Below are 24903 nucleotides of genomic sequence, written 5' to 3'. Positions count from 1 at the left end.
GAACAGGGCCCCAGTGACTAAATTGCTAAGAAGATCTCGTTACGTTCATCTAGAACCTTAGAACGAGACACTATGTAAACTGTATTCCCTCCTGCCTTGACATCAAGATCATCCTGCATCAGATTTGCTAGAGAGAAATTGATAAGATTCAACATGGCCTCCTACCTATCACTTCTCTCCCTCCTCCTGTCACAGATCTGTGGTTCCTTGCCTGCTCTCCTCCTCTAACCTCTCCCCACACCTGTTCCAGTGACCACATGATCTCTCACATCATGATCTTCATTGAGCCTATTCATCTTTCTCCTCAACTAGACCCCTCACTCCCAGCTCACTGCCTTCATAACGCAAGCATAATGTGGTCTCCTCATCCATAAAATAAAAGCTGCTTCTCCAACACCATCTTTAATCCTCTGAACACAAGAATGCCATCTACAACTACTGCCTCAAGTTCCTCTGCACCATTTGATTTCCCTGCAGTCTGGCTTACCCACTCTCCACTCCACTGAAGCTGCTTTCACAAAGGCCAAAGACTTCTTTTCACCTGAAGCTCATGGCTTCTACTTCATCCTTAGTTTTCATCACTTCCAACTATGATTTTGAAAGCACTGATCATACCCACCCCTTTCTTGAAATCTGATCCCTTGGTTTTTGTAACTCCGTCTTCCGTTTATCCTCCTATCTAGCTGCATGGAGTGGAAAATACAGTAGACAGGTATATGTACACAGTACATGAAAAGATGGGAGTTGTCTCACCAAGCGGGGGTCACTGCTAACAAGACAATTCAATTAAAGTGGAAGTGGGCTATTCTCACTTGGTAAGGCAACTCTCATCTTTTCATGTACTGTGTATATATACACCTGTCTACTGTATTTTCCAATCCATACATCTGATGAAGTGCATTTTAGCCCACAAAAGGTTATGCCCAAATAAATTTGTTGGTCTCTAAGGTGACGCAAGTACTCCTCGTTGTTTTTGCTGATACAGACTAACATGGCTACCACTCTGAAACCCGTCCTCCTATCTAGTAATTCTGTCAGCATTTTTAAATGGTGTTACTCATCCTTTCCTCTCCCACTCTAATCAGGGGAGCTACAGTGCTTTGCCTAGGCCTACTCCTTCCTCTCTCTACATCATTTCTCTAGTTGATTACACAGCTTCAATTGCAATCTTTACACCTACAACAGGAAAAATCTACTGTCCTGTCTCATAGATGTCTCCTTCCATCCAATCCCATATCAGAGCCCATCATCTCTTCCTGGATGTCTTACTGTCAATTTAAATTTAACATCACTAAATTGGATTGTCTACCCTCCTAAATCCTTCACCACTGCTTCTTTCTCACTCACTGTTCACATCATCACCCTGCATTCTCTCAATCTGGAGGTCATTTTAGATTCCATGCTCTCGATTTTGATCTACGTATCCAAGCTAGTCTAAATCTTGCTGCTGCTTCCTTCTCAACATGTTCAAGATCCACCCTTTTGTTTCTGCATACTAAGCTAAAATGCTCAACCAGGCCCTCCTCATCTCTGTTCTTGATTACTGCAACCTTCTCTTTTCGCTCCTGTCATAAGAATGCCCATACTGGGTCAGACCAATTTCTCTGACAGATACTTCAGGAGGGTAAGAAAAGAATAGGGCAGTTATCAAGTGATCCACCGCATTGTCCAGTCCCAGCTTCTGGCAAACAGAGGCTAAGGGACATTCAGAGCATAGGGTTGTATCCCTGATCTTAACCAATAGCAATTGATTCACCCAAGCTAACTTCCAACTCATTTGTTGTTCTGACCATGTAATCCAACATCCACTAGCTACTCTTTCCTCACATCAAATTCAACCTTCTTGTCCTTCACTATTTGGTTATTTCCTTGTCATCTACTTGCCTGTCATTTTGCCAATGCTGCAAACCTCTGTCTACTTCTGCCACAACCATCTTTGTGTTTTCTTCCACGCTGTCTTTTAAGCATGGCCCCCCATCCCACCACAATGTCCTCTTTCAAATCCCTCAAGACCCATCTCTACCATTACACGTATGGAAACTGTCAACGGAAAACTAGATGGCCATTGGAAACTGATGATAGCTATTATCTATATCCTATAACTTAGGCAAATGTTTAAAATGACTGAACAAATCAAGTTATGCACATAGGAAGTCGAAGTAATGGCATGTTCTTTTTAGTCTTGCTCCCTTAACTATTCCCTTCAATTGTTTGTTATACCAACTAGTTGAATCTTGTCTCAACTTAAATGTAAGCTCTTCAGAGCAGTGACTCTCATACTTCTATATGTATATAGATCATCTAGCAGAATGGGGTCCTGTTCCTGATTGTGACTTCAGAACAATACCATAATATAAGCGGTACAATCTCCCTTTGCTGAGGCTGGTTGTAGTGCCATGGGATAGCCTATATGCTTACTAGGATTCACACAAGCACTTTATCCAGGACTTTGTGTACTATTTGAATTTGACTGACAGTCAAAGTCCCTGGGATAGGGTAATGCATCTAATATTAGATGCAAAAACAGTCTTTCTCCACCCCAGCCATCTCAACACTACCAAGGCTCATGCTGCACCAAGTCACCAGCAGCAGACCTGTACTAAAACAAAGACAGATGAGTCAACGAGGCAGATCTTGATGATTCAGCCAAGACTGGACACCTCATCCATGATCAGACCCTGGGTGATGCTAGTTTTACTGACAGATGACACTACATTAATCATGTTGTGATGAAGTTGAGATCACTGCCAGACTTTACCCTGTGAATGAACATCTGAGACTGTCCAATTTTTATTTTTTTTAGATTTCCTGATACTGAGTAATATTGTCTACAAACTAAAATAAGTAGACTGAGCTAAGGTAATTGTACAGATTGAACCTCAAACTCTCTTGGCTTTGGTGGTTTCAAACAGAACTAATATTTTCACAAGATATATTTATTTTTTAAAAGTCATACAAATAAAAATAGAAAAAAATTACTGAACTAAAAAGTAACTTGTGTTTGAATTGCTTCATTTTGTATTCAGGATAATAGGTTTTACATATTGTGCTTCCATGTTGCGAGATTTAGATGTCAAAGAAAAATCTTTTATAAGTGTTCCGTATGGAAACAGTTGAAACAATAACTGTGCTACTAGAAACCATGTGTGTTCATACCACACTTCATAATTAAACTAAACAAATGAGTGTAACATGAAAGCTGTTCTGAATACAAAACTGAATAAAACCCTTGCCTTAAAAAAAAGACTGCATTAAGGTGAAGTTTTTTATGCATGTGCGTATCCAAATATGGTCTCTGAAACAGAGTTCTGAAAGGCTGGAAACTCAAACAGGAACTAAAAATCCCTTGTAAAATATCCCTTTCTTTTCTCTCCTTTGAAGATCCATTTTATCTTGAACTAAGTTCGTGTTGCTCAGTAAAGTTAGAACAGATCCAGTTAAAGAGACCAGAATGGAGCTAGCTGCTGCTACATTGTTTTAAGAACTTATAGGGCCAGTTTTCACAAATTAAACTCATGCTAATGCGTGCACCTCATTTATGTGCAAATACCCTGTGTGTGTTAACAAAAATCATGTAACTAGTTTTATATGTGGTCACATAGCTGCAGATATTGGAGCCTGCATGCACTAAATGTATTCACAGATGGATGTGTGGATGTCACTATGCATGACTAACTTTGCAAACCTGGCCCACGGGGTTTAACATCTCAGGCTAAACTCTATCTGTAGACTGAGAATTTGCTTACCTGATCATTTTCTTTTAGTAGTTTATCTCCTCTTTTATTACTAATGGAGTAATACATTAGTAGAATTTGGAGGCAATCCAATGTTATTGCTGGAGGCTACAGGATTAAGCCCCAGCCTTTAGCTCAGGCCACCAGAATTCTTCCAAAGCTGTAGAAACACTCCAGCAACTGATTACCACCATTAAGACAAAGAATTGATATATAATTGCCGTAAGGATAATTAAAATGTTTAAGTCTCCCTTTAGGAAAAAAATTCAATTTATTACAAATTATATTCCATACATTTATCGGATTACCAAAGTGGGATGAATGAGGAAAGATGTTAACAGAAATAAAATTATCAGGTATGAAATTTCTCATTCCGTCACATCACTTCTCTCCTCAATTCATCATTAATGGGAAGTAGTGAGCTGTGAATCACAAAAGCATGTGTGCATGCAACCACGTGAGAGAGGTTTTATTATTAAAGTAGAATAGGTTGAAAAGCAAGTTACCCACAAGAGTTTTGTAATTTAAGGAATTCTGTGGGAGTGAACCCTGTAGCATTTGTCTACCAAAGAATCCATCTGCAGAGGAATGGAAATTTATTTTGCAAATCTTCCTTGGATGAGGCTCAAATCTTCCCCCAAATACACAGGCACATAGCACCACTAGGAACCTTGTAAAAGGAGCCTCAATTCTTATTCTACAAATAGTTTCCCAGATACCTAGCATGCCAAACGGTGCAGTATTTTAACATCTTGCCTGGAAACAACTTTGAGGCTCTAATGCCCTGGCATTTTGGATGGAATGAGATGAACAGGGTACAGTTGGCCAGTGTACATCTCATATTTGTGGGAAGGAAGCATGTGTATGCGTAGGGTATTTCCCTAGGCTGTTTACAGGTGAGAATTAGCATACTTTCATGCTGGCCTGGGACTCCCAATCAAGGACAAATACCTTGCTTGTGGGAGTGGCCTGAGAGATGTCACTGGGAGCCTGAAAGGATGCCTTCTTACTCCCCTAGCTGCCTAATACGCATGTTAATATTTTAGTAATTATCTAATCCATTCAGAACTTCATTCAGTAACTAAGCCCTGGTCTAAACTAGGAACTGGCATTGGTATAGCTACATCTCTAACCCAGGAGAGATGCAGTTATACCGACCCAACCCCTGCTGTAGACAGTGCTAGGTTGAAGAAGAATTCTTCTGGTAACCCAGCTACCACTTCCTAGTGAGGTGAATTATGCTGATGGGAGAACCACTCCCCTGGGCGTAGGTAGCATCTATAGCTAAGCGCTACAGTGTAGACATACTCTCAGAGTTATTTTAAACAAGGGGGGGGGATTTCTTTCATAGAATTACAGGAAGTAAGAAAGTAATAAAGCAAAAGAGGCAGACTGAAAGAATCCCTCCATCAAATGCTATTCAGGGCTTGTCTACACTTAAAATGTTGCAGCGGTGCAGCTCCACCCTTGCAGTACTTCAGTGAAGAGCTACCTATGCCGACAGGAAGGTTTCTCCCATCGGCGTAGGTATTCCACCTCCCTCAGAGGTGGTAGCTGGGGCGATGGGAAAATTCTCCTGTCAGCCTAGCGCTGTCTACCCTGGGGGTTAGGTTGGGTTAACTGTGTTGCTCAGGGGTGTGGATTTTTCACATCCCTTAGTGATGCAGGTATATAAACCTAACTTCCTGGCTATGTTCCCTCTAATTTTTTCCATCCACGTGTGGAATGAATTTTGATATGTGCACCAATATTGAGGTAATGTGCGGACGTGCGCTACCAGTAGAAACAAAAAAAAAATCTAGAAAAAAAAATATATTTTTAAGAAGTTACCATAGAGATTACTCCAGCCAGGACAGGCTAGGCATTTTAGAACTCACTACTCAAAGAATTAAATTTAAGCATAAGAGAAATAAAATTATGAAATGCATACACCAGTCAAAAACTAAAACAGCAGCACTTTGAAATAATAAAATTACAGAGAATATATGTGCACTGCAGGAAGTACCAAGAAGTACCACCACCAACAAAAGTTTGTGTTGGGAGGTGTGAGAGAGAGAGAGAGAGAGAGAGAGAGACAGACAGACAGACAGTGTGCGAGCTAGATGCTGGGGAAGTGTATGAGAGACTGTACATTCTCTCTTGAAGCAGAGGGGCACTCATCAGAAGGCTCGTTCAGACCGCAGCAGCTGCTAGCAGCTCCGTCCTGCTCCTGAGCCCTGTCCCCCCTCCCCTGGTCTGCGGAAATGGGGTACAAGGGTGGTGGGAGACACCCTGACATCAGCACCCCACTTCCCCCTCAGCTCTGCACAGCAAGGAGGGCCCTGGGAGCAGCTGGCCAGGGGCTCCAAGGCAGAGGGTAGGAGCAATGCATCTGCAGAGCAGCATGGGGAGGGGAACCTGAACAAATGTCGCCAGATGTGTGCGGCTCTGCTAATCAAGTGTTCCAAGTGCGCTGCACTTGATTGCCGCACAGCTTAGAGGGAACACTGCTTCCCAGTGTAGACCAGGCCTCAGAGAAGAAAACTTATGAGACTTTTCAACGTAGAGGACATCTAGATAGTGGCCCAGCACAGACAGGAATGGTGAAGCCTTGTTTGTGCCCTAAGCGAAGTCTGACGGCGGGGGAAGAATCCAGGTTCATGATTGTGCAGCTCCATGGGGAATGTAACCTTCATGTACCTCTGTTCCAGTCACAGACTGCCTGATGTGCAGCTTATGCTTTAACATGGAGCCATCCTACAGAGTAGGGAAAGAGAGACCCCTTCCTGCCTGAGCCCCATGCCCTAGCAGAGTGAGGGTCTATTGTCTGAAAACCAGAGAGGTATAATTCCCATTAAACTGGTGGTTGAGCATTGCTTTACAGGAGTGACAGGCTGCATGCTGCAGTGTGGGTGAGGGAGGCGCTGGTTAGCCTGCTCCACAGCACTGTAAATGCAATACTGTCAGACGAGCCCCAGCAAAGACTTCCTCAGGACTGAAAGGCAAAGGAGAATGGGTTTAAACCCTGATTTTTATCCCACCTAACAATATGACTTGTTACATTAAGAGAGGGATGATTATTTTGTTTTTTGGAACCAAAAGTCTCTGGAGTTTGCAAGACTCACAACTGAGCAGGCTGTGAGGAGTTCTCTCCGCGAGAATTCACATTACTGGTTGAACCTCCCACAGTGGAGAAGCAGCTTCTGGCAGGGGTTGAGGCCCTACACACCTGGCAAAGTGCAAAGGCTGGTGGCTTGTTGTAGCTGGGTATAACCTGCACACTCATGCTCCATCTCCTGGCAGAGCACTCTGAGGCTCCTGAAAAGCTGCTTATAGCACTTCTAACTTGGCTCAATGCTTGCAGGGCATCATTGCTTGCTGTTGTGAGGGGAACAAGGAGCCTGATTGAGAGGTGCTCTATCGGAGAACACAAAGGTTAGAGACTCACTGTTCCAGTGATTCCTCACCTTAGGCGATGGAGAGAGCAGCTAGAAGCTGAAATGAAATCACCACTACACAAACAAATTGAAGTTATGGAACAATCAGGCCAGGAGAAACTGAAAGGCCAACCTGTTCAGCTGCTGGAGTTAAAAATATTTGGTGGTCTGAACTGAAAGAGGGCTTAGTTCTGCAGCCTCCAGCAATACTGGACTGCCTCCAAATTCCACAGGTGAGGGGCATCACCCAAATAGTGATAAATGAGAGAAGCCATGCAGTAGAAGTGTACTTGTTACTTCCATCAACTGAGGATAGACGATAGCACTTTCTAAAATTAAACTAAGAAGAAAAAAAGGAAAAACTTCAAACATGTTTGTACTGACATGAAGGCAAGGAGAATGGTTAAGTTGTTCTGCTTCATCCAGTTGTACCAAAGTTCTGAAACTGTTCAACAGCAGTTTTGATCTTTTCTGCAATGCATTGTGCATTTTATCATGTACAAATAATGAGAATGCACTAGGATGAACGTTTTCTCTAAATAAAAGCTATGAAGCATAAACTATTGCACTGCAGAGAGTCTAAAGCTCTGGAGACTGAAAGAAGTTTAAAATGAGCAGCTTTGTTTTAATTCTCTTGCAAGCCTCATAGGTACCAAAATATGAAGTAGATCTATTTCAAACCCATCATCAGAGGTAATTAAGCAGTTTGCATCATTTTATATTCTCTGTTTCAGTGTTAAGAGTTTTGACATTAGCTGCAGTGACAATTCTGAGTTTTCAAGTGGTTAACAACAGAATTCCTTTGGAACTACATATCTATGGGGCATTATCCATTTAGAAGATTTTTTAGATGCACTAAAAACTAAATACATTAACTGTAAATACAAATATATTTAAAATGATATAACAGCTAAAAACAAGTTGGAAGAAAACCTCTAGTATTTGAAAAACTGTGTCAAGATTTTACCCAAACTAAACAAGCATAAAGTTGTACAGAGATGAACGCCAAATAGCCTATTACAAACAACAGGATTTTAATATATAGTTAACTTTATTTCTAATAAAACCAATATTTTAACTCAAACTGATTTTTAATTTCCTTAATCCATCAATTATATACCTGGCATGCCTGTAGCAAGACCCTGACCAAAAGCCAAAGCTGGATTTGCGGCCGCAGCTGCTGCAAGTGACTCTGCCTGTTGCCCTTGCTGACCCTGATTGGGAGTAAGAGGGCGCTGACTTGCTCCAGCACGCAGAACCTACAAAAGACCAATATGATACTATTTTCTTAAAAACTGAGTACAAAATCAATTATACGCTAGAAAAGGTCTAGGACAGCTGGTTTGTGTATTTAATGCCTTTTAGCTCTGAATTTAATATTCTGAATACCCCACCTTAAAGTGCATAAACATGTAAAAGTGTAACAGGTATAGACCACTTTGCTCAAAGTACTGTAGCACAAGAGACCTAGGTTCAAGGATTGCCTTGGGTCTTTTGCTAGCCAGCACAATAGAGATTGAGAATATTTTAGAAATGGCAGTGATTCTAGAAGGAAAATTGTAAAAAGTCCTCCTAAATCAACACATCTGTGAATCCAGACAATTTATTAACTGAAAACCGATCCTTACCTGACAAGCACATAATATAATAAAAATAAATAAAATAAAATCAAATCTTTACCCTCACATTCCGCCAATTTAAAATTTTCATTCCTGGACATTCCATAACTTGAGGGAATTTATCTTATGCTTTGAAAAATGTACCAATGGCAGTTTGTAAATACTTACCTAACCTATCCCCCACCAAAACTGAAAACACATCCTTTATCAATATCCAATCTTCTGGAGGTTGATAAGTGAACTAGAGTTTGTTTCAGGTTTTTAACTCCTCTACCCAATTATGACAAATATGCTTTAAATCTCGTCCCCTATTTGACAAACAGTCCTTTTTCCACTCTCAAATTTGGAAAGAAAAATGCAGTTTAGCTAACCTATGCGTTCCTGCACAAATATCTTGCATGCAAATTATTTATGGGAACTGATTTTAACCTAAACTTTTTAGTTAGGCAACCCACCAACTGCATTTTGACTTTTTTGGGGACCCATCATTTATTTATATATTTATAAGAGCTGTCACACAGGGCTGCGGAGCACCATTTGAACTGGGGAGGCCCTCCTACTCTCCCAGCCCTTCAACTTCCTAATCTCCCTCCTCTCCACTCCCCTCCCCCACCAGCCCAGTCCCCAAGCTCCCTGCTCGACTACCTCCCTCCCCACCCCAGCCCCTTTGCTCTAACTCTTGAAGCCTGCCCCCTCCCTGCAGCACCAGCCAGCCCCTCTCCCCAAGGCTGCTGACTGTCCATTTGCTGGCTCTGGCCACTTCCTCCATGCTGCTGCTGCTGCCTGGGACCTGTTCTCTGTGCTGTTGCCCCAGATTAGCAGAAGAGAGAGAGAGAGAGAGAGAGAGAGAGTGTAGAGATAGAGCACTTATGGCAGACATGCCGTGTGTGTGCGCATGTGTGTACATGTGCTTAAGGTGTCTGAAAATCACTGGTGACCCACCTAGACCCTTCCTGGGACCCACTATTTGGAAAACAGGGTTAGATATTCATTCAAGAGATGAGAAAAAATTCTGCAAGGAAGAGAGGCTGTTCAGCTATCAAGATAGTTCATCAGTGACAAGTAATGACTAGCAACTGCTTTAAATGGGAGGAAAGATCCAGTTATATAGGCTTCTAAGGTGAGGGTGCAATTTTAGAATTTGAGAGAATGGAAATTCAATAAAAGACATTACTAGTAAATTATATATTGGCTAAGGATGGCATTGAATGTTTTGTTGTTTTGAGGAAAGGATAATAAAAAGTATCAGATATATATCCTACATAAGATTTATTTTTGTCTTTAGGAAACATTTTTGTAATGGCTTCAAGCATTACATCACAATTGCCTCACAATGAATGGGATTTTAAAAAAACATTATAAAAATGAAGCAATCTAGAGTTAAAGATTAATGGAATTAAAGCAGTAAAAATTTCAATAAATAAAATGGTGAGATTAATTTCAGTGATACACTTTAGTTACTATAATTTCTTGATTTGTCAAAACAAAAATAACCCATGGCAGGTCACAATGTCAAAGCACATTATCTTCCTGTATAGAGCAACGTAAATGGAAAAACTACTATTATTTTTTAAAATGAGAGAGAAAACCCCCAAACAATATGCTATTTTCCATTAGGTGGAAAATTACTAGAGCTACTACAGCATAACTGCACCCTGCTGCAGCACTATAAGAAAAACTTCAAAAGGATGTGGCAGTCTTTATCTTGATTTCTTTTCTTGCTGTTGACTGTTAAAATCATTTTAAACTTTATATGAATGTTTGAGAGATTATTCATGCAGCACTAGTTACAAAGGGCTTGTCTACACTTGAAACACTACAGCAACAGAGCTGCTATGTCACTGTAGTGCTTCAGTGCAGACACTACCTATGCTGACAGAAGGGGTTTTCCTGTCAGGGTAGTAATCCACCTCCCTTACAGGCAATACCTTTGACCTAGCGCTGTCTACACTGGGGTCAGGTTGGCTTAATTACGCCACTCAGGGTGTGGATTTTTCACACTCCTCAGACACATAGCTGGGTTGCCCTAACTTTTTAGTGTAGATTAGGCCTGAGCATTAAAGCAATTTTTAATGTACTCTTTAATTAGGATTGAAACAGTAGCCAAATAAGAAAAAAAATAAAGATTAATTATGCAGCAGGTGAAACTTAAAAGATGCTGATATAATTGGTAATATGAATGAATTTAAGAAATGAGAACTAGTCAAATACTAACCAAAACTTTTGGTATACAGACTGTTGAAAAGCGCAAGAGAAAAGTCTGAAGAATGACATGCAATTTTTGTTTACAATGCCAGCTGAATTTTTTTTAAAAACTGATATTTTGAAGTGGCAAAACTTATACATTTTTTTTTTTAAATACTGTTCCTCTGCATGAAGATTGTACTCTACCTGTTGCTGTCCTTGTGCTTGTGATGCTGCCTGTTGATTTGCTGTGGTGTTTGCAGCTGTAGCTTGCTGCTGAAATAAATTGGCTGGATATACCCCCCATGGAACTCCATAGTACTGAGGAGGGACCACTGCCGGACCTAACAAAACACATTATTTTCAATTTATTGTTGTTCATCAAAATTATTATTATTCATATTGCAATAGCATCTATAAACTCTGATCGGGATTTTCACTCTATGGTGCTAGTTGCTAAATGAACATCACACAGAAGACATCATTATCCCTTACACAAATTAATCTTTCAATTTTACAAAGAGAACTTGCATTGTAATTGTCAAGAGCTCTTAAATAAATGTTAGCAAAACCAAACTTGTATCTATTTTAAAAGATCCATTTTATTCAACTAATGAGCTTCATTTTAACCTCCCTTTTCTGGTCTGAAACATTAACAGAAGAACACAAGAAAGGCTGATATCCTTAAAACAAACAAATACTACCGTGTATATGAAAAATATCAAGTCATTGTTTCTGTTCTTTGAATGCAGCCGTTTGGTTAGACAGTCAACCCTGACTCTAACTTTTAAGCACATAACTGATAACTCCCATAACAATTCAAAGTTGTTCAACTGCTGTACCAGATGGTAGCTTACTCCCAACTCTTGATGAGGGACAACAGTAATTACTTTCTGGACACACTTTATATTCAAGTTACTTCTACAAATAGTTTATAAAAGATTAAGAAACGATGAACAGATATTTTAATAAACGGTTAATTAGTTGTTCTTGAATGAACTCTACCATCATGACCATCTACAGCACCTTCTACTGACGTGCTCTTAATCATCTATAACCCATACGTCCTATGCTCATCTATAACATGCTTTTAACATCTAATTGGTTATAAACCATTTATAATTGAAACCTTACTAAAAAGCATAACCCTACTCTGCAGGGATAGGATTGAGAAAAATTACTAGTTTTGAGGTCAAATTTGGTTGTTTCCACTGTAAGGAATTTTTCACAAGCTTTATCAAAGTTGCTGAGGGTTGGACGAATCACTATGCAAACTGAAGCTACTACCACCAAAAATAAAGTGTCCATGTTCTTGGTCTATTGGTGTTGAAAAGGAAACATTCCAGTTTATGAACTTCTCAGTCCCCAATTAGTTTATTAAGTAGGAGTTCTGTTGTAAATGTAAATGATCACCACTATAATCCAAACAGATACATGCATATGGTCAAACAACTTCTGGGAGTGGGACACACAAGAGGATTCACACTGCAACACCACACACCCTTCTGGTAGACTCTTGTAAAGTTAGAAACACTTACAGTCAGTTGTTAAAGCTTACATGTAAAAGTATGCTCAAAGTCAGTTTTATCACACATTAAAAAATCACTTCAGATTCCACAGGATAAACCCAGCCTCTCCTGCCTAAACCAAAGAGCTTCCCATAGCAACGTTCTTGGCCTTTTTTCTTCAACACTCCTGATTCTACACTTCCTCATTCTTTATCCCTTTTCTCGTTTGCAAATACAACCATGCGATTTTTCTTTGACACTCACACATGCTAGATCACATCCTTCAAACTGGGCTGAGATACTGGCTTAGTTTTTGAAGCCCAACATTTCCAGTCTACTTGTGATATAAAAAAACCTAGCAGTGAAAGGCTCTTAACCATCATTTCTAATCACCTTGCTCATCAAATGCCACAGTTCTCATGTACTGTGTGCATATTTTAATATTCCTTTCCACCTCCATTACTGGGAGACAATCTAAATCACTTTCTGAAATGTCAGAAGCAGTTCCAAATACTCCATTTGCCCTGAGTACTGCGCAATATTTGTGGTTTTACATCAGACCTTTCTATTTAAAGGTATTTTTTCCACATCCTGTTGCTGTGTGAAAGACTCATGCAAACAGGGAATACACTGTCTACTGGATAGAGTACTAGACAGAGACTCAAAAAGACACGATTTTCTAATCTCAGTTCTATCAATGACCTGTTGAGTCACTTGGAAATACACTTAACAGCTCTGGGATCTCAGTTTTTCCATTTTTAAAAAAGGAACAACAATACTTAATCTTTTTCTATAATTTTCAGATACAATATTAATAAAAAATATTCTAGACAGAGCAATCTTTGATATTATATGCAACAATTAAGAGTACAAAATATTGAGAAAGAAAATGCAGTTTATTTAAGTAGATTGTGCCCTCTTAATTATTCATAGAAAAAAAAATCTTCAAGACTACAAATATTGATCTACAAATCCAATCATTTTCTCAATAAAAAAATTTATAAATGCATTTTACTATTTTTAAATTCTAATCAGTAAGTTATAATAAAAATTGAGAAAAAATTTTGTTACCTGCTAGTGTTGCTGCAGCAGCTATCCCTGCTGCAGTGTATGGGTCAGTACCTGGAGGAGCGGCACTGATAATGTACGGGTTTGGCACAAAAGCAGCTGGAGCCAAGCCTGCTGAGAATACCCCTGCTGTAGTAACAAACAAAGATTTAATTTTAGCAAATAGATCCAACAGACATTATTGCACATTTAATCAATATGATCACAAGTTATACCTGTATTAAAACAAGTACTGCATGTACTCTTCTTGATGTTTTGAAGTGAAGACAAAGTAGCAAAGAAATCATTACTTTCATTTTTTCTAACCACAAAATCTCTGCCCTAACCCCATTCAGTTATGCCACACGAGGGCAAACAACTACATATAGAGAAATTTTATAAGTGCTTATATGCAAATACAAGAAATCTAAAAATTAAGATGAACTAAGGTGAACTTGAGTGCCTGCTATTAAATGAGGCTACTGATATAATAAGCATCAGAGAAACTTGGTGGAACGATGATAATTAAGATTTTAGTCACTGGTATATTTAATAAAAGTCATGGACAGGTCATGGGCAGTAAACAAAAATTCACAGCCCGTGACCTGTCCATGACTTGTACTATATACCCCTGACTAAATGTTGGATGGGGAGGGAGAGCAGGGGTGCCACAGGTGCTCAAGGGGGGGTGGAGGAGTGTTGAAATGTACAGATATTTTTAAAAAACACTATAGAAGCTCAATCTAAATGTATACCCCAAATAAAAAACACAAAAAACAGTAAAAGGACCCCCCGCACACCCAAAAAAAAGCTACCACTGCTAAACAACACAGTAAAAGAAGTGGTTAAAGACCAAAAGACATCCCTTTGAAAACTGTCAAATCTTACTGAGGAAAACAGAAAGGAGGATAAACTCTAGCACGTAAAGTATAATTAGGCAGGCCAAAAAAGATTTTGAAGAGCAACCAGCAAGACACAAAAACTTACAGCAAAAATTTTTTTTTGTAAGTACATCAGAGGCTGGAAGCCTGCCAAACAATCAGTGGGGCCACTGATGATGGAGATGCTAAAGGAGCACTCAGACGACCAGAGCATTGCAGAAAAGCTAAACGAATTCTTTGCATCGGTCTTCACTGCAGAGGATGAGAGGGAGATTCTCACATGTGAGCTATTCTTTTTAGGTGATAAATCTGAGGAAACGTCCCCGATTGAGGTATGCAATATGTGTGTGCCTGTGTCAGTCTCAGAACATTGGAGACACAAAGGCGGATGAGGTAATATCTTTTATTGGGCCAACTTCTGCTGGTGAGAGAAGCTTTCGAGCCACACAGAACCCTTCATCTGGTCTGCTTTCAAAAGACAAGGCTGGGAGCTTAAATTTATTACTCTGCTAGACATCATGATTTTTGAATAACGAATTTAAGCTCTCCAGCTTGTCTTTTGAAAGCAGACCTGAAAAAGTGCACTGTGTGGCTAGAAAAAGCTTGTCTCTCTCACTAACAGAACTTGGTCCAATAAGAGATTTTATCTCACTCACCTTGTCTCCCAGACTGAGGTGTTAACAGAAGAGATTTTGGAACAAACTGATTAATTTATCAGTAATAAGTCACCAGGACCAGATGATAGTCACCCAACAGTTCTGAAGGAACTCAGATATGAAATTGCAGAACTACTAACTGTGGTATGTAACCTATTATTTAAATCAACCTCTGTATCAGATGACTGGACGATAGCTAATGTGATGCTGATTTTTTAAAATGACTCCAGAGACAATCCTGGCAATTACAGGATGGTAAGCCTAACTTTAGTACTGGGCAAATTGGCTGAAACTATAGTAAAGAACAGAATTATCAGACACAGTTGAACACGTTTTGTTGAGGAAGGCTTTTGTAAAGGGAAATCATGCCCCACCAATCTATTAGAATTCTTTGAAGGGATCATCATACATACGGACAATATTGACCCTGTGGATATAATGTACTTTCACTTTCAGAAAGCTTTTGGCCACGACCCTCACTAAAGGCTCTTAAACACAACACTTAAAACAGTCATGGGATAAGGTCCTCTCATGAATCAGTAACTGGTTAAAAGATAGGAAACAAAGCATAGGACTAAATGGTTAGTTTTCACAGTGGAAAGAGGTAAATAGCGGGGACCCCAAGGATCCATATTAGGATCAGTTCAACATATTCATAAATGAACTGGAAAAAGGGGTGAAAAGTGAGATGGCAAAGTGTGCAAATAATTCAATATTACTCAAGATAGTTAAGTCCAAAGCTGACTGCAAAAGGTTGCAAAGATCTCACAAAAGTGGGTGAGTGGGCAAGAAAATAGCACACGAAATTCAATGTAGATAAATGCACAGTAATGTACATTGGAAGACATAATCCCAGCTATACATACAAAATGATGGGCTCTAAATTAGCTGCTACCACTCAAGAAAGAGATTTTGGAGTCATGATGTACAGTTCTCTGAAACCATTCGCTCATTTTGCAATGGTAGTCAAAAAACTAACAGAATATTAGGAATCATTAGGAAAAAGGATAGATAATAAGACAGCGGCATTAAGGTATTTTCTATATAAATCTATTGTATGCCCACACCTTGAATACACCACACAATTCTGGCTGTCCAATCTCAAAAAATATATTAGGATTTAGGGCTGTCAATTAATTGCCATTAACTCACATGATTAACTAAAAAATATTAAGTGTGATTAAAAAAATGAATCACGATTAATCACACTTAATAGAATGCCAACTGAAAATTTAATACTTTTAGATATTTTCCTACATTTTCAATATTGATTTAAATTACAACACAGACTACAAAGTGCACAATGCTCACTTTATATTATTTTTGATTACAAATATATGCACTGTAAAAATGATAAACAAAAGAAATAGTATTTTTCAATTCACCTCATACAAGTACTGAAGTGCAATCGAGAAAGTGTAACTTACAAATGCAGATTTTTTTTTTGGGTTACATAACTGCACTCAAAAACAAAACAGTGTAAAACTTTAGAGCCTACAAGTCCACCCAGTCTTACTACTTATTCTGCCAACTGCTAAGACAAAACAAGTTTGTCAACATTGACAGGAGATACTGCTGCCTGCTTCTTATTTACAATGTCACCTGAAAGCGAGAACAGGTGTTCGCATGGCACTGATGTAGCCGGCATTGCAAGGTATTTACATACCAGATATGCTAAACATTCATATGCCCCTTCATTCTTCAGCTACCATTCCAGAGGACATATGTCCATGCTGATGATGCTCGTTAAAAAAATAATGTGTCAATTAAATTTGTGACTGTACACCTTGGGGGGAGAACTGTATGTCTCCTGCTCTGTTTTACCCGCATTCTGCATACATTTCATGTTATAGCAGTCTCGGATGATGACCCAGCACGTTCGTTTTAAGAACACTTTCATACCAGATTTGACAAAACGCAAAGAAGGTACCGATGTGAAATTTCTAAAAATAACTACAGCGCTCAACCCAGGGTTTAAGAATCTGAAGAGCTGTCCAAGATCCGAGAGGAACAAGGTGTGAAGCATGCTTTTAGAAGTCTTAAAAGAGCAACACTTGGATGTGGAAACTACAGAACCCAAACCACCAAAAGAGAAAGTCAACTTTCTACTGGTGGCATCTGACTCAGATGATGAAAATGAACATGCAAGGTGGTTAAGGAGGATGAAAGTGAGGGGAATAAAGAGTTGGAATCCACTATCCCTTCACCAAAGTATCTCAACTTGAGGGGCTCCCATGTTGGGCTGTCTCAGCTCACTGAAACAGTAACCCTTGAGGAGCCCTTTTGTGACTTGATGCCTCCACAAAGACAACTCGGCTTTCCTGTAGTTGCTGCTGCTACCTTGACTCCTGAGAGCACTCAGGCAGTAGCATCAAGGGAGAAGAATGTCTTCTTGCTAAGATATCAATGCACTAAGGGCTCTCTAAGGCACTGCTGTTTCACTGAACCAGGGGATGCTTAGCACAGAGCTCCTCACAAGACTCAGTGAATAACTTCTGCTAAGCTGTAAAAATTTAAAAAACAAACCTATCTTTTCCTTAAGACTTTACTGAATTGTTGGTGTGTAAAGTTTGGACTTTGCAGCAACTCAGATAAGAGTCCAAAAAACCTCAGGATTCATAAGAAATGTGTAGACTAAATTCAAACACTGAAGTCTTACAGGGATTTTAGCCCTGCTTTAAATACAAAATTCAACACGACTTTAACTAGACAATTGCTAGGGCACCTCTAGGATAAGCAGCTATTTATGAAGGAATGAAGTTATTCAACACAATAAAAGCCTTTTACTGGAGGATCTCAATGGGCTATTACAAATATTAATTTAACCTCAACACCTCTGGGAGGTATATTAAGTATTATCCCATTTTACAAATGAATGAGTTGCTTCACTTACACTTACTTTGTGGCATTAAAATAAGCGTACTTCCCATTTTTAGTCATCCATATTTTCAATATACAGTTCTACATAAGCAAAACTAATTTTCAGTCATTTGAACACAAGTGTAGTGGCAAATATTTAGGTGGAGGAAACGAAACAAAACACGCAATTTTAGAAACCGTTATATAGAGTAGGAACAATCTGATACAGCAGCTCTTCAAAATGATCACTAATATTTCTCTTTCCAGTGCATATATGCATATACTATCTACTATTTATTAACTAGTCAGAACACCATAAACCAGCAAACTTGAATTAGATTTGATGTTTAGTAAACTGAAAGTAGTGTAGCAAAACAATACATTGTCAGCTTTTGTCGCTGACATCTAAAGTATTTATGCATTATAAAAATCTCACCTATGTGTGGCTGCTGAGCTGCAGCCAATGCGTACTGTTGCTGCTGGGCTGCTGTTAACTGCTGGACAGTTAGCGCATTAGTTCTCTGGAAAAGCTATGAAATAGCAAACATTTAAGTTTTCAATTTAAAGATGCAAGTTATACTTAAAGTTTAGAATTTACATATAAAATACTATAAACCAAATACTCTTCAGACATAGGTTGGGAAACTGTGCACAACGTATATTACGTGGAAAAGTACGTACATTTGTTTCCATCCTACTCTCTCTCAAGTATAGGAGTTTAATAAGGTGAAATACATCAAAAATGTTATGCTTAAATAGTTAATTAGAAGGAACAAATTGCAACATCTTCAAACCACAGAATATTTTAAACACATTCTCATCAGTTCTGTAAGAACAGCACTAACCTGCTGCTGAGAACTGTAGTCAAAAAGTCCTACAGTAGCTCCTGAGGAGTCCATTTGTACCTGATTGCCAGGATAGTCAAACTGTAAAGAATCAAGACCAATTTGTTCCATGGCATCCAGATTCTGAGTTTCTGAGTTTGAAAAGTCTTCTACCAAAGGTTTGTGGGCAGTAGGATTGGAAAGTGGACCTAATCCTTCTGTGGAGTTAGGGTTAGGACCCAGGCGCTCAGCTACTTCTGTTGGGGAGGCTTGTCGGCTTCCAGGAGTACGACTGCATAGAGGAAATTAACAAAGAGCCTCTTACAGGCTTGACAAATAAATCAATTAAGTAGAAAGCATATTACAATCTGTTGAAGGAGAATCTTTAAACATGAAAAAGTTTACAAATATAAGTGAGAGAAAGAAGATTCACCATAAGCAGCTTAACAGGCATACAATGGTGAGCTAGGAAAAAGCACACCTTTAGCTTTACCAGTTTACTTGCATTATAAACCCCACTGAAAAATATTTCCAGACTCTTATGAATGAAATGAAGTGAACTGCCAATCACCTGTAAGAAGTCAGTGCTTGGCAAGCTGGGGTGTAAATCTACAGCACGTTGGCATGTAGTGTACTACCTGGCCATATGGATCATGTTACTATACAGTAAAAGCACCCTAGTGTGCTGTCAAAGGTTGGTAGATATACTCCACTTCCAAATGGGAAGTGTTATGTCAGTCCTACTTCCCTCATCTCTGCAGCACTCAAAGGTTTAAATATTTCTCACTGAAATGAAGGCATGGGTGCCTCCAGCAAATCTGCAGATATAACTCTGAACTGTCCAGTATCAAAAATCAGAAGTCAGTCTTTTGTTGGGGGAAAGAAAACACCATAAAACCTGTCACTTTTAACAAACTGATTCAATCCAAAGCACATACAGCCACTCTAGTGCTTTGATGGTGACAAAGAGGAATACTATGGCAGGGAACTTTTGTCACCTAGTAACCCAGTCTGGCTCCAAACTTAAATTATGCATTAAAAGCCATTTAGCACTGCTTTTTCTTTGCCTGTGACACAAGCTAGAGAAACTAAAGTTTCATGCATTGGTTATTTCAATATCCATTTCACTTATAAATAAGAATTATATAGGAAGAAAACCCATACTACACGTTAATTCAAAATACTGTTTTAATATAAATGTCAAGAGATACAGGAAGAATAGGACAAACATTTTAAAATAATATATTTTAGTTAGGATAGGTTTGCTCTTTATAGTGGTGCCATTGTATTGCTATAGTTAAAGTTGTGTCAATAGTTCAATTATAAACTTTATTTGCAGGGATTCATAACTCTACTTCAAATTGGCCACTTAATTAGATAGCCTTCTCTATTATTTCTTGAGAGGTTTACTGGGTTTGGATGCTTTTCTGCGTGTATGCCCAAAAAAAAAAAAAAGTCATTTCTAAAAAAAATAATTTGGAAAGCATTTATTTTTTAATATTGTCATTGCTTTTGATATTTAAATAAAAACAACAGAACAGATTAAAATTAATCACTCTGCATATGCAGTAGACAATTTAGTAAAATGAATGAAATGTTTTATTTTTGATATGGTAGCATGCATTCCAAAGCAGTGACTGTAGCTTTTCAGATACACAATATGTTGAGGATTTCACTTTTGGCATAATTAACATGTTTATTTGTTATTTTCTTTGTTTTTAATATGGGCAATCATGTATTTATCCAAAAGACTAGAAATGGATCTGGAGGATACATTCTTAACCCTGGGTCAAATATGCATTTCCTTACCTTTCTAAATTTAAAAAATAAAAGTAAAAAATCAAACAAACATTTAAATATAAAGGTTCAATTTTAGACCAAGAAAAGAAAGAATATTAAGAGTTAAAGATGATAATCTTTAACTCAAGTTTTGTACCTCCCATTCATATTAAGATGGACTTATAAGCAGCAGTCTAAACAGCAGTTTTCTGGTTTGTCAATGATCATGTCAATTATCAAGGATATATTAGATAGGTATTTAGATACCAAGATGATTAATCTGGTATTTGTAAGGTACCAAAGGTTTAATTAAAGATTAGATAAAATAGGGTGACTGCTTGTGACAGCTGATTGGGCTGCTATGAGTGGGATCAAGGTTTAAATCCCAAAAGGACCCTCTCCTTTTAAAACAAAAAAACCTGAATAAATGTCACTCTCGTCAGCATTCAGAATGGTACTGACTGGCTGAGAAGGGAGTTGAATCATATCATGCTGGTCAAATAGAGGATGAATTGTGTGGGGAAACGGAATTGGGATTCCAACAGGTTATGCAGTGGGAAGATGCACTGCTTCATAGCAAAATTAGAGGTTACATTAAAATTCTGCAGGACTAACTCCTTAACACATGAGCTGGATGTGAAAGTTATGAAGTTTAAGAAGAAAAAAAGTCACAGAAAGTAATTTAGTTCATGATTTATTAATAGGATAAAATCTTAAAGCCCCCTTTAACATGTGTTACACACTGCCTTTTGCAGTAGTAATTTATTTAGAAGAACTACTAGGTTTATTTAGTTAAGATGAACTTTTCTCTCTTATGAAAAATGACACATGGGCTAATGAAATTGTAAGTAACATGTGGCACAGCAGGAGGGGAGAGGATGAGAGATAAAAGAATCAATCTACAGCTGAATAAATGTTTGAATTTGACACACAAACAAGAACTCCAAGTATCCCTAAAGAGATATGCTTGTCTTCTTGAGAAACAGTTAAAAGCTTACTTAAAATCTTTGCAATCGGCATCCATTCCATTTGGCAAACCTCTGACATTTATTTTAGTAACATCCTCATCATCTCCTTGTTTAAGATCTCTGTTTTTGTCCTCCTCAAATGGAGAAGCCTTTCCTTTCTGATCTCCTTTCTCAGGTCCATCTGTTTCAGCATCTCTAGTGCCCTGAGGAAAAAGAATCTGTTTGATTCTGAATATTTAACAGAACACAAAAGGAGCACCGTAAGATGACCTAATTCTACACTATAATGCATGTAAAAAATACAAACATTTTGTTCTAAATGAAATTGCATTTGGTACGCAACTTGTTTATGAAGTTTCAACCACATGCAATTACTAATTGCTAAAACATAAAAGGGCATTGTCAGAATTTATAATGGAAAAGTTAACTCAACCTTAACTATAGCGGTGCTGGTAAAGCAGTAACACCACAAATTAGATCACAATATACTATTAAAAAAAAATTAAAGTGTTTTTAAGAACACAAATAATATGAAGCTCTAGTCCAAAGGCCATTTTGTATTTTGCTTTAAATATAGTTATTAAGAGCTTTTTCATCTCACCAGTGATTTGCATAGTACCTATTTTTCTGCCTGGATTTGAAGGCGATTGGTAAATAAATGCAATAATTTTCCTGAGAAACTTATTGAAGGCCAAGAACTCCCCAAATGTTTCTCCCTAACCCTTTCATGTTAGGATCTTCCAACTAAGAAAAAGTGATGGGTAAGAACTACACATTCCTCAGTTAAAGGGAAGGATAGAAGAGAAATGGAAAAATGTAGTAGAAAAACATAACTATGTACAAGAATTCATAGCAGTGCTGTAAGTAACTATGCAAGCTTAAAGCATTAGATTACTTACAAAAGCTCCTTTCCTAAACCGGGAATCCAATTTATCTGCTGGAGAGGAACTTAACACATATTCTACCATGCTCACTCCAAGGCCACCACTTTCTGATCGAGGAGACAATACAGCATTTACTTCACTGTTTCCATGAAAACCCTGTCCAGGCTTTCTCTGTACCATAATAGGCTGGGACATAGAATGGTCTGTTTAAAAAAAAAAAAATAAAAAATTACTAATCTGTACTTTCCAGTATAACTTGCAAAGTTGTTAGCATTTCATAAAGGGGAATATATTAAGCAAGACCAGAACATGGCAATGAAATACAAAGCCAGTTTTATTTTTTTAAACAGTTATAACTAAATATATTTATTTTAAAAAAAAAATCTTGTATCCCAGTTTTGAGTGGTACTGGCATACCATTGTCATTTGTTCAGTACAGATTTCTCAGAATTAACATGAGGGAAAACAATTTAAAATGTAAGGCATATCTAGGGTTTTATAAAACTATTACTTTCAGATAAGTCAACAGGAATCATCTTTAAATGCGAATTACAATCACTTACGAGGAGTTCCCCATGCAGTCTCTCTCCACTCATCACCAAGGAATATCCCTTTTTGTCCATCTTTTGCTGAATCATCAGGTTCCCAAAACTTTTTGGCAGGTAACAGCTATTTAAGAGGGGAAGTTACTTCATTTAAAATAGCCAAAAATTAACCAATAGTTCTTATAAATAGCCAAAAATATTAACAGCACAACCAAGGGGGATATATTCCATCAATGAAACAAAAACATTCTAGATATTTAGAGATTCTATAGATGTTAACTGTACAGAAGGAAACAAACTACATTTAAACAATTAAAGAGTGAAAAATAGTGTCTAATTAATTTCTCATGAAAGGAGCCCAACTGACAACCTAAGACTCAGGTACTAGTTACACAGAACACACAGAGAATGAACAGTAACTATGCAAGCTTTCCCATGCTAATGCCCTGATGTTCTTCAACCACCACCTGGTAGGTTGCATCTCTAAAGGTGAGAAGCCACTCCATTTTCCATCATGATTCAAAATCTTGGCCTTTCAGCCTAAACAACTAACAAGAATAGCAAATCCAGAGGTAGTTTTCATGATGTGGTTGTATCAACTTGGAAATGGAGCAAGTCCACAAACTTTAGATAGTAACTATCCACATGATGGCAGTTCAGCTACCTCTAGCTTACTACAAACCCTACCATGTTTGACCCAGTGACCTACAGATTAAAGGTTCCAAATCTCAGCCATTCCCCTCAGCGACAGGTTTTGCTCAAGTTACTACTTCTAAGGTAGAAAAATCGAAGCCATTTCAGATTTAGAATCTCATTTTCTATTCTGTCTTGGAACAAAACCAGTTTTAGTGTGATTACAGAAAGCGTTTAACTTCATCAAAAACATTCCTAAGTCACCAATCTTTTTATATCTTGCTTTATAACTATAAACATCAGTGGCAATATAACTAGGTTTACCAACTCTGCCACTGTGGTGTACGTCTAAATCCTCACAAACACATTAATACAGTTTTCATTGGATTGTAATTTTTATGCACACTGAAAAATTGTAACCCAGCATTTATTTAAAAAAAAAAAAATTTCTTAGTGGAAAGTAAAAAAAACTTTTGAAAGGAGATTAACCACCTAATTCTGCAGAATTTAACCATCCATTTAAAACAAATTTCTAGGCCTTTTGGAAGTGGAAAAAAATATGACAAATATAATCTGATGCAAAACTATTTCGCCTAGTCTGCAGATAGTGCCTAGAGGAGATCACCCTTAGTTCTGTGCTGCCTTCAGAGCTGGGGGCTGGGCAGCAGCAGCTGCTGACCAGATGCCTAGCTCTGAAAGCAGCACTGCTGCCAGCAGCAGCACAGAAGTAAGGGTGGCAATACCATGACCCACCGCTACACTAGGCTTGCGACCCCTTTTTGGGTCAGAACCTCCAGTTTGAGAAACACTGTACTTTTGTATACTTTTATCCTGTAATATAGGATATTTTTATAGTATAGGGTAAAAGTATACAAAAGACCAGATTTCGTGGTCATGAATTTGGTAAGACCCTACATATGGCCCTGTAAGAAATGGACAGGATTCACAACATTTTAACCAGGCAGCTATTTAAATGGCTATGAACAGAAGCAGAGATATGCCCTGGAGCTATTCATGAGGAAGGGAACAAAAAAAAGAGATCATTAGGCATCAAGAGTAGTTGAGTGCCTACTTCTTTAGCAGTCAGAAAGCTGAAGTCAAGACAGTCGCTTCTCCCCTCCAGTAACTAAAGGATTAATGAGGCTTCAAATGTCTCAGAAACCTACTAGCCAGGAACAAAGTTGGTGGGTAGAATCAGTTGGAGAATAGTTAAATTAAATTTAAAAGCCATTTCCCCATTCTTTATATTGAAATCCCTGGTTCTTACAGTGGGATTTTAAAGAGTCATAAATGAAGGGAGGAAAATAACTAGAAAAACAGAGCACATACTTTTAGCTGTGTTCAGGAGAGTCTATTGTTCATGATA

At 38.3% G+C, this 24903-nt stretch overlaps 1 protein-coding gene across 23 annotated transcripts in view; it reads right to left on the bottom strand.

Moving 5' to 3' along the window:
- Positions 1-24903, bottom strand: part of PUM2 (pumilio RNA binding family member 2) — a 107745-nt gene that overhangs the window by 41108 nt on the left and 41734 nt on the right. For all 23 annotated transcript variants that reach the window (XR_006279731.1, XM_038394062.2, XM_038394071.2 and 20 more), the window contains 8 exons: positions 22923-23028; positions 22375-22562; positions 21506-21678; positions 18750-19020; positions 18341-18434; positions 13533-13658; positions 11161-11297; positions 8271-8409 (listed from right to left, as the gene is read on the bottom strand). Coding sequence is in view for 22 of the 23 variants with exons in the window: in XM_038394062.2 (XP_038249990.1) it covers positions 8271-8409; positions 11161-11297; positions 13533-13658; positions 18341-18434; positions 18750-19020; positions 21506-21678; positions 22375-22562; positions 22923-23028 (1234 nt within the window). In the remaining variant the exon portion in view is untranslated. The remainder of the gene's footprint in view (positions 1-8270; positions 8410-11160; positions 11298-13532; positions 13659-18340; positions 18435-18749; positions 19021-21505; positions 21679-22374; positions 22563-22922; positions 23029-24903) is intronic.

The sequence above is a fragment of the Dermochelys coriacea genome, chromosome 3, assembly GCF_009764565.3.
Source record: "Dermochelys coriacea isolate rDerCor1 chromosome 3, rDerCor1.pri.v4, whole genome shotgun sequence".
Taxonomy (NCBI): Eukaryota; Metazoa; Chordata; order Testudines; family Dermochelyidae; genus Dermochelys; species Dermochelys coriacea.
Note: the sequence above shows the minus strand (reverse complement) of the source record. Positions and strands in the feature narration are given on the sequence as shown.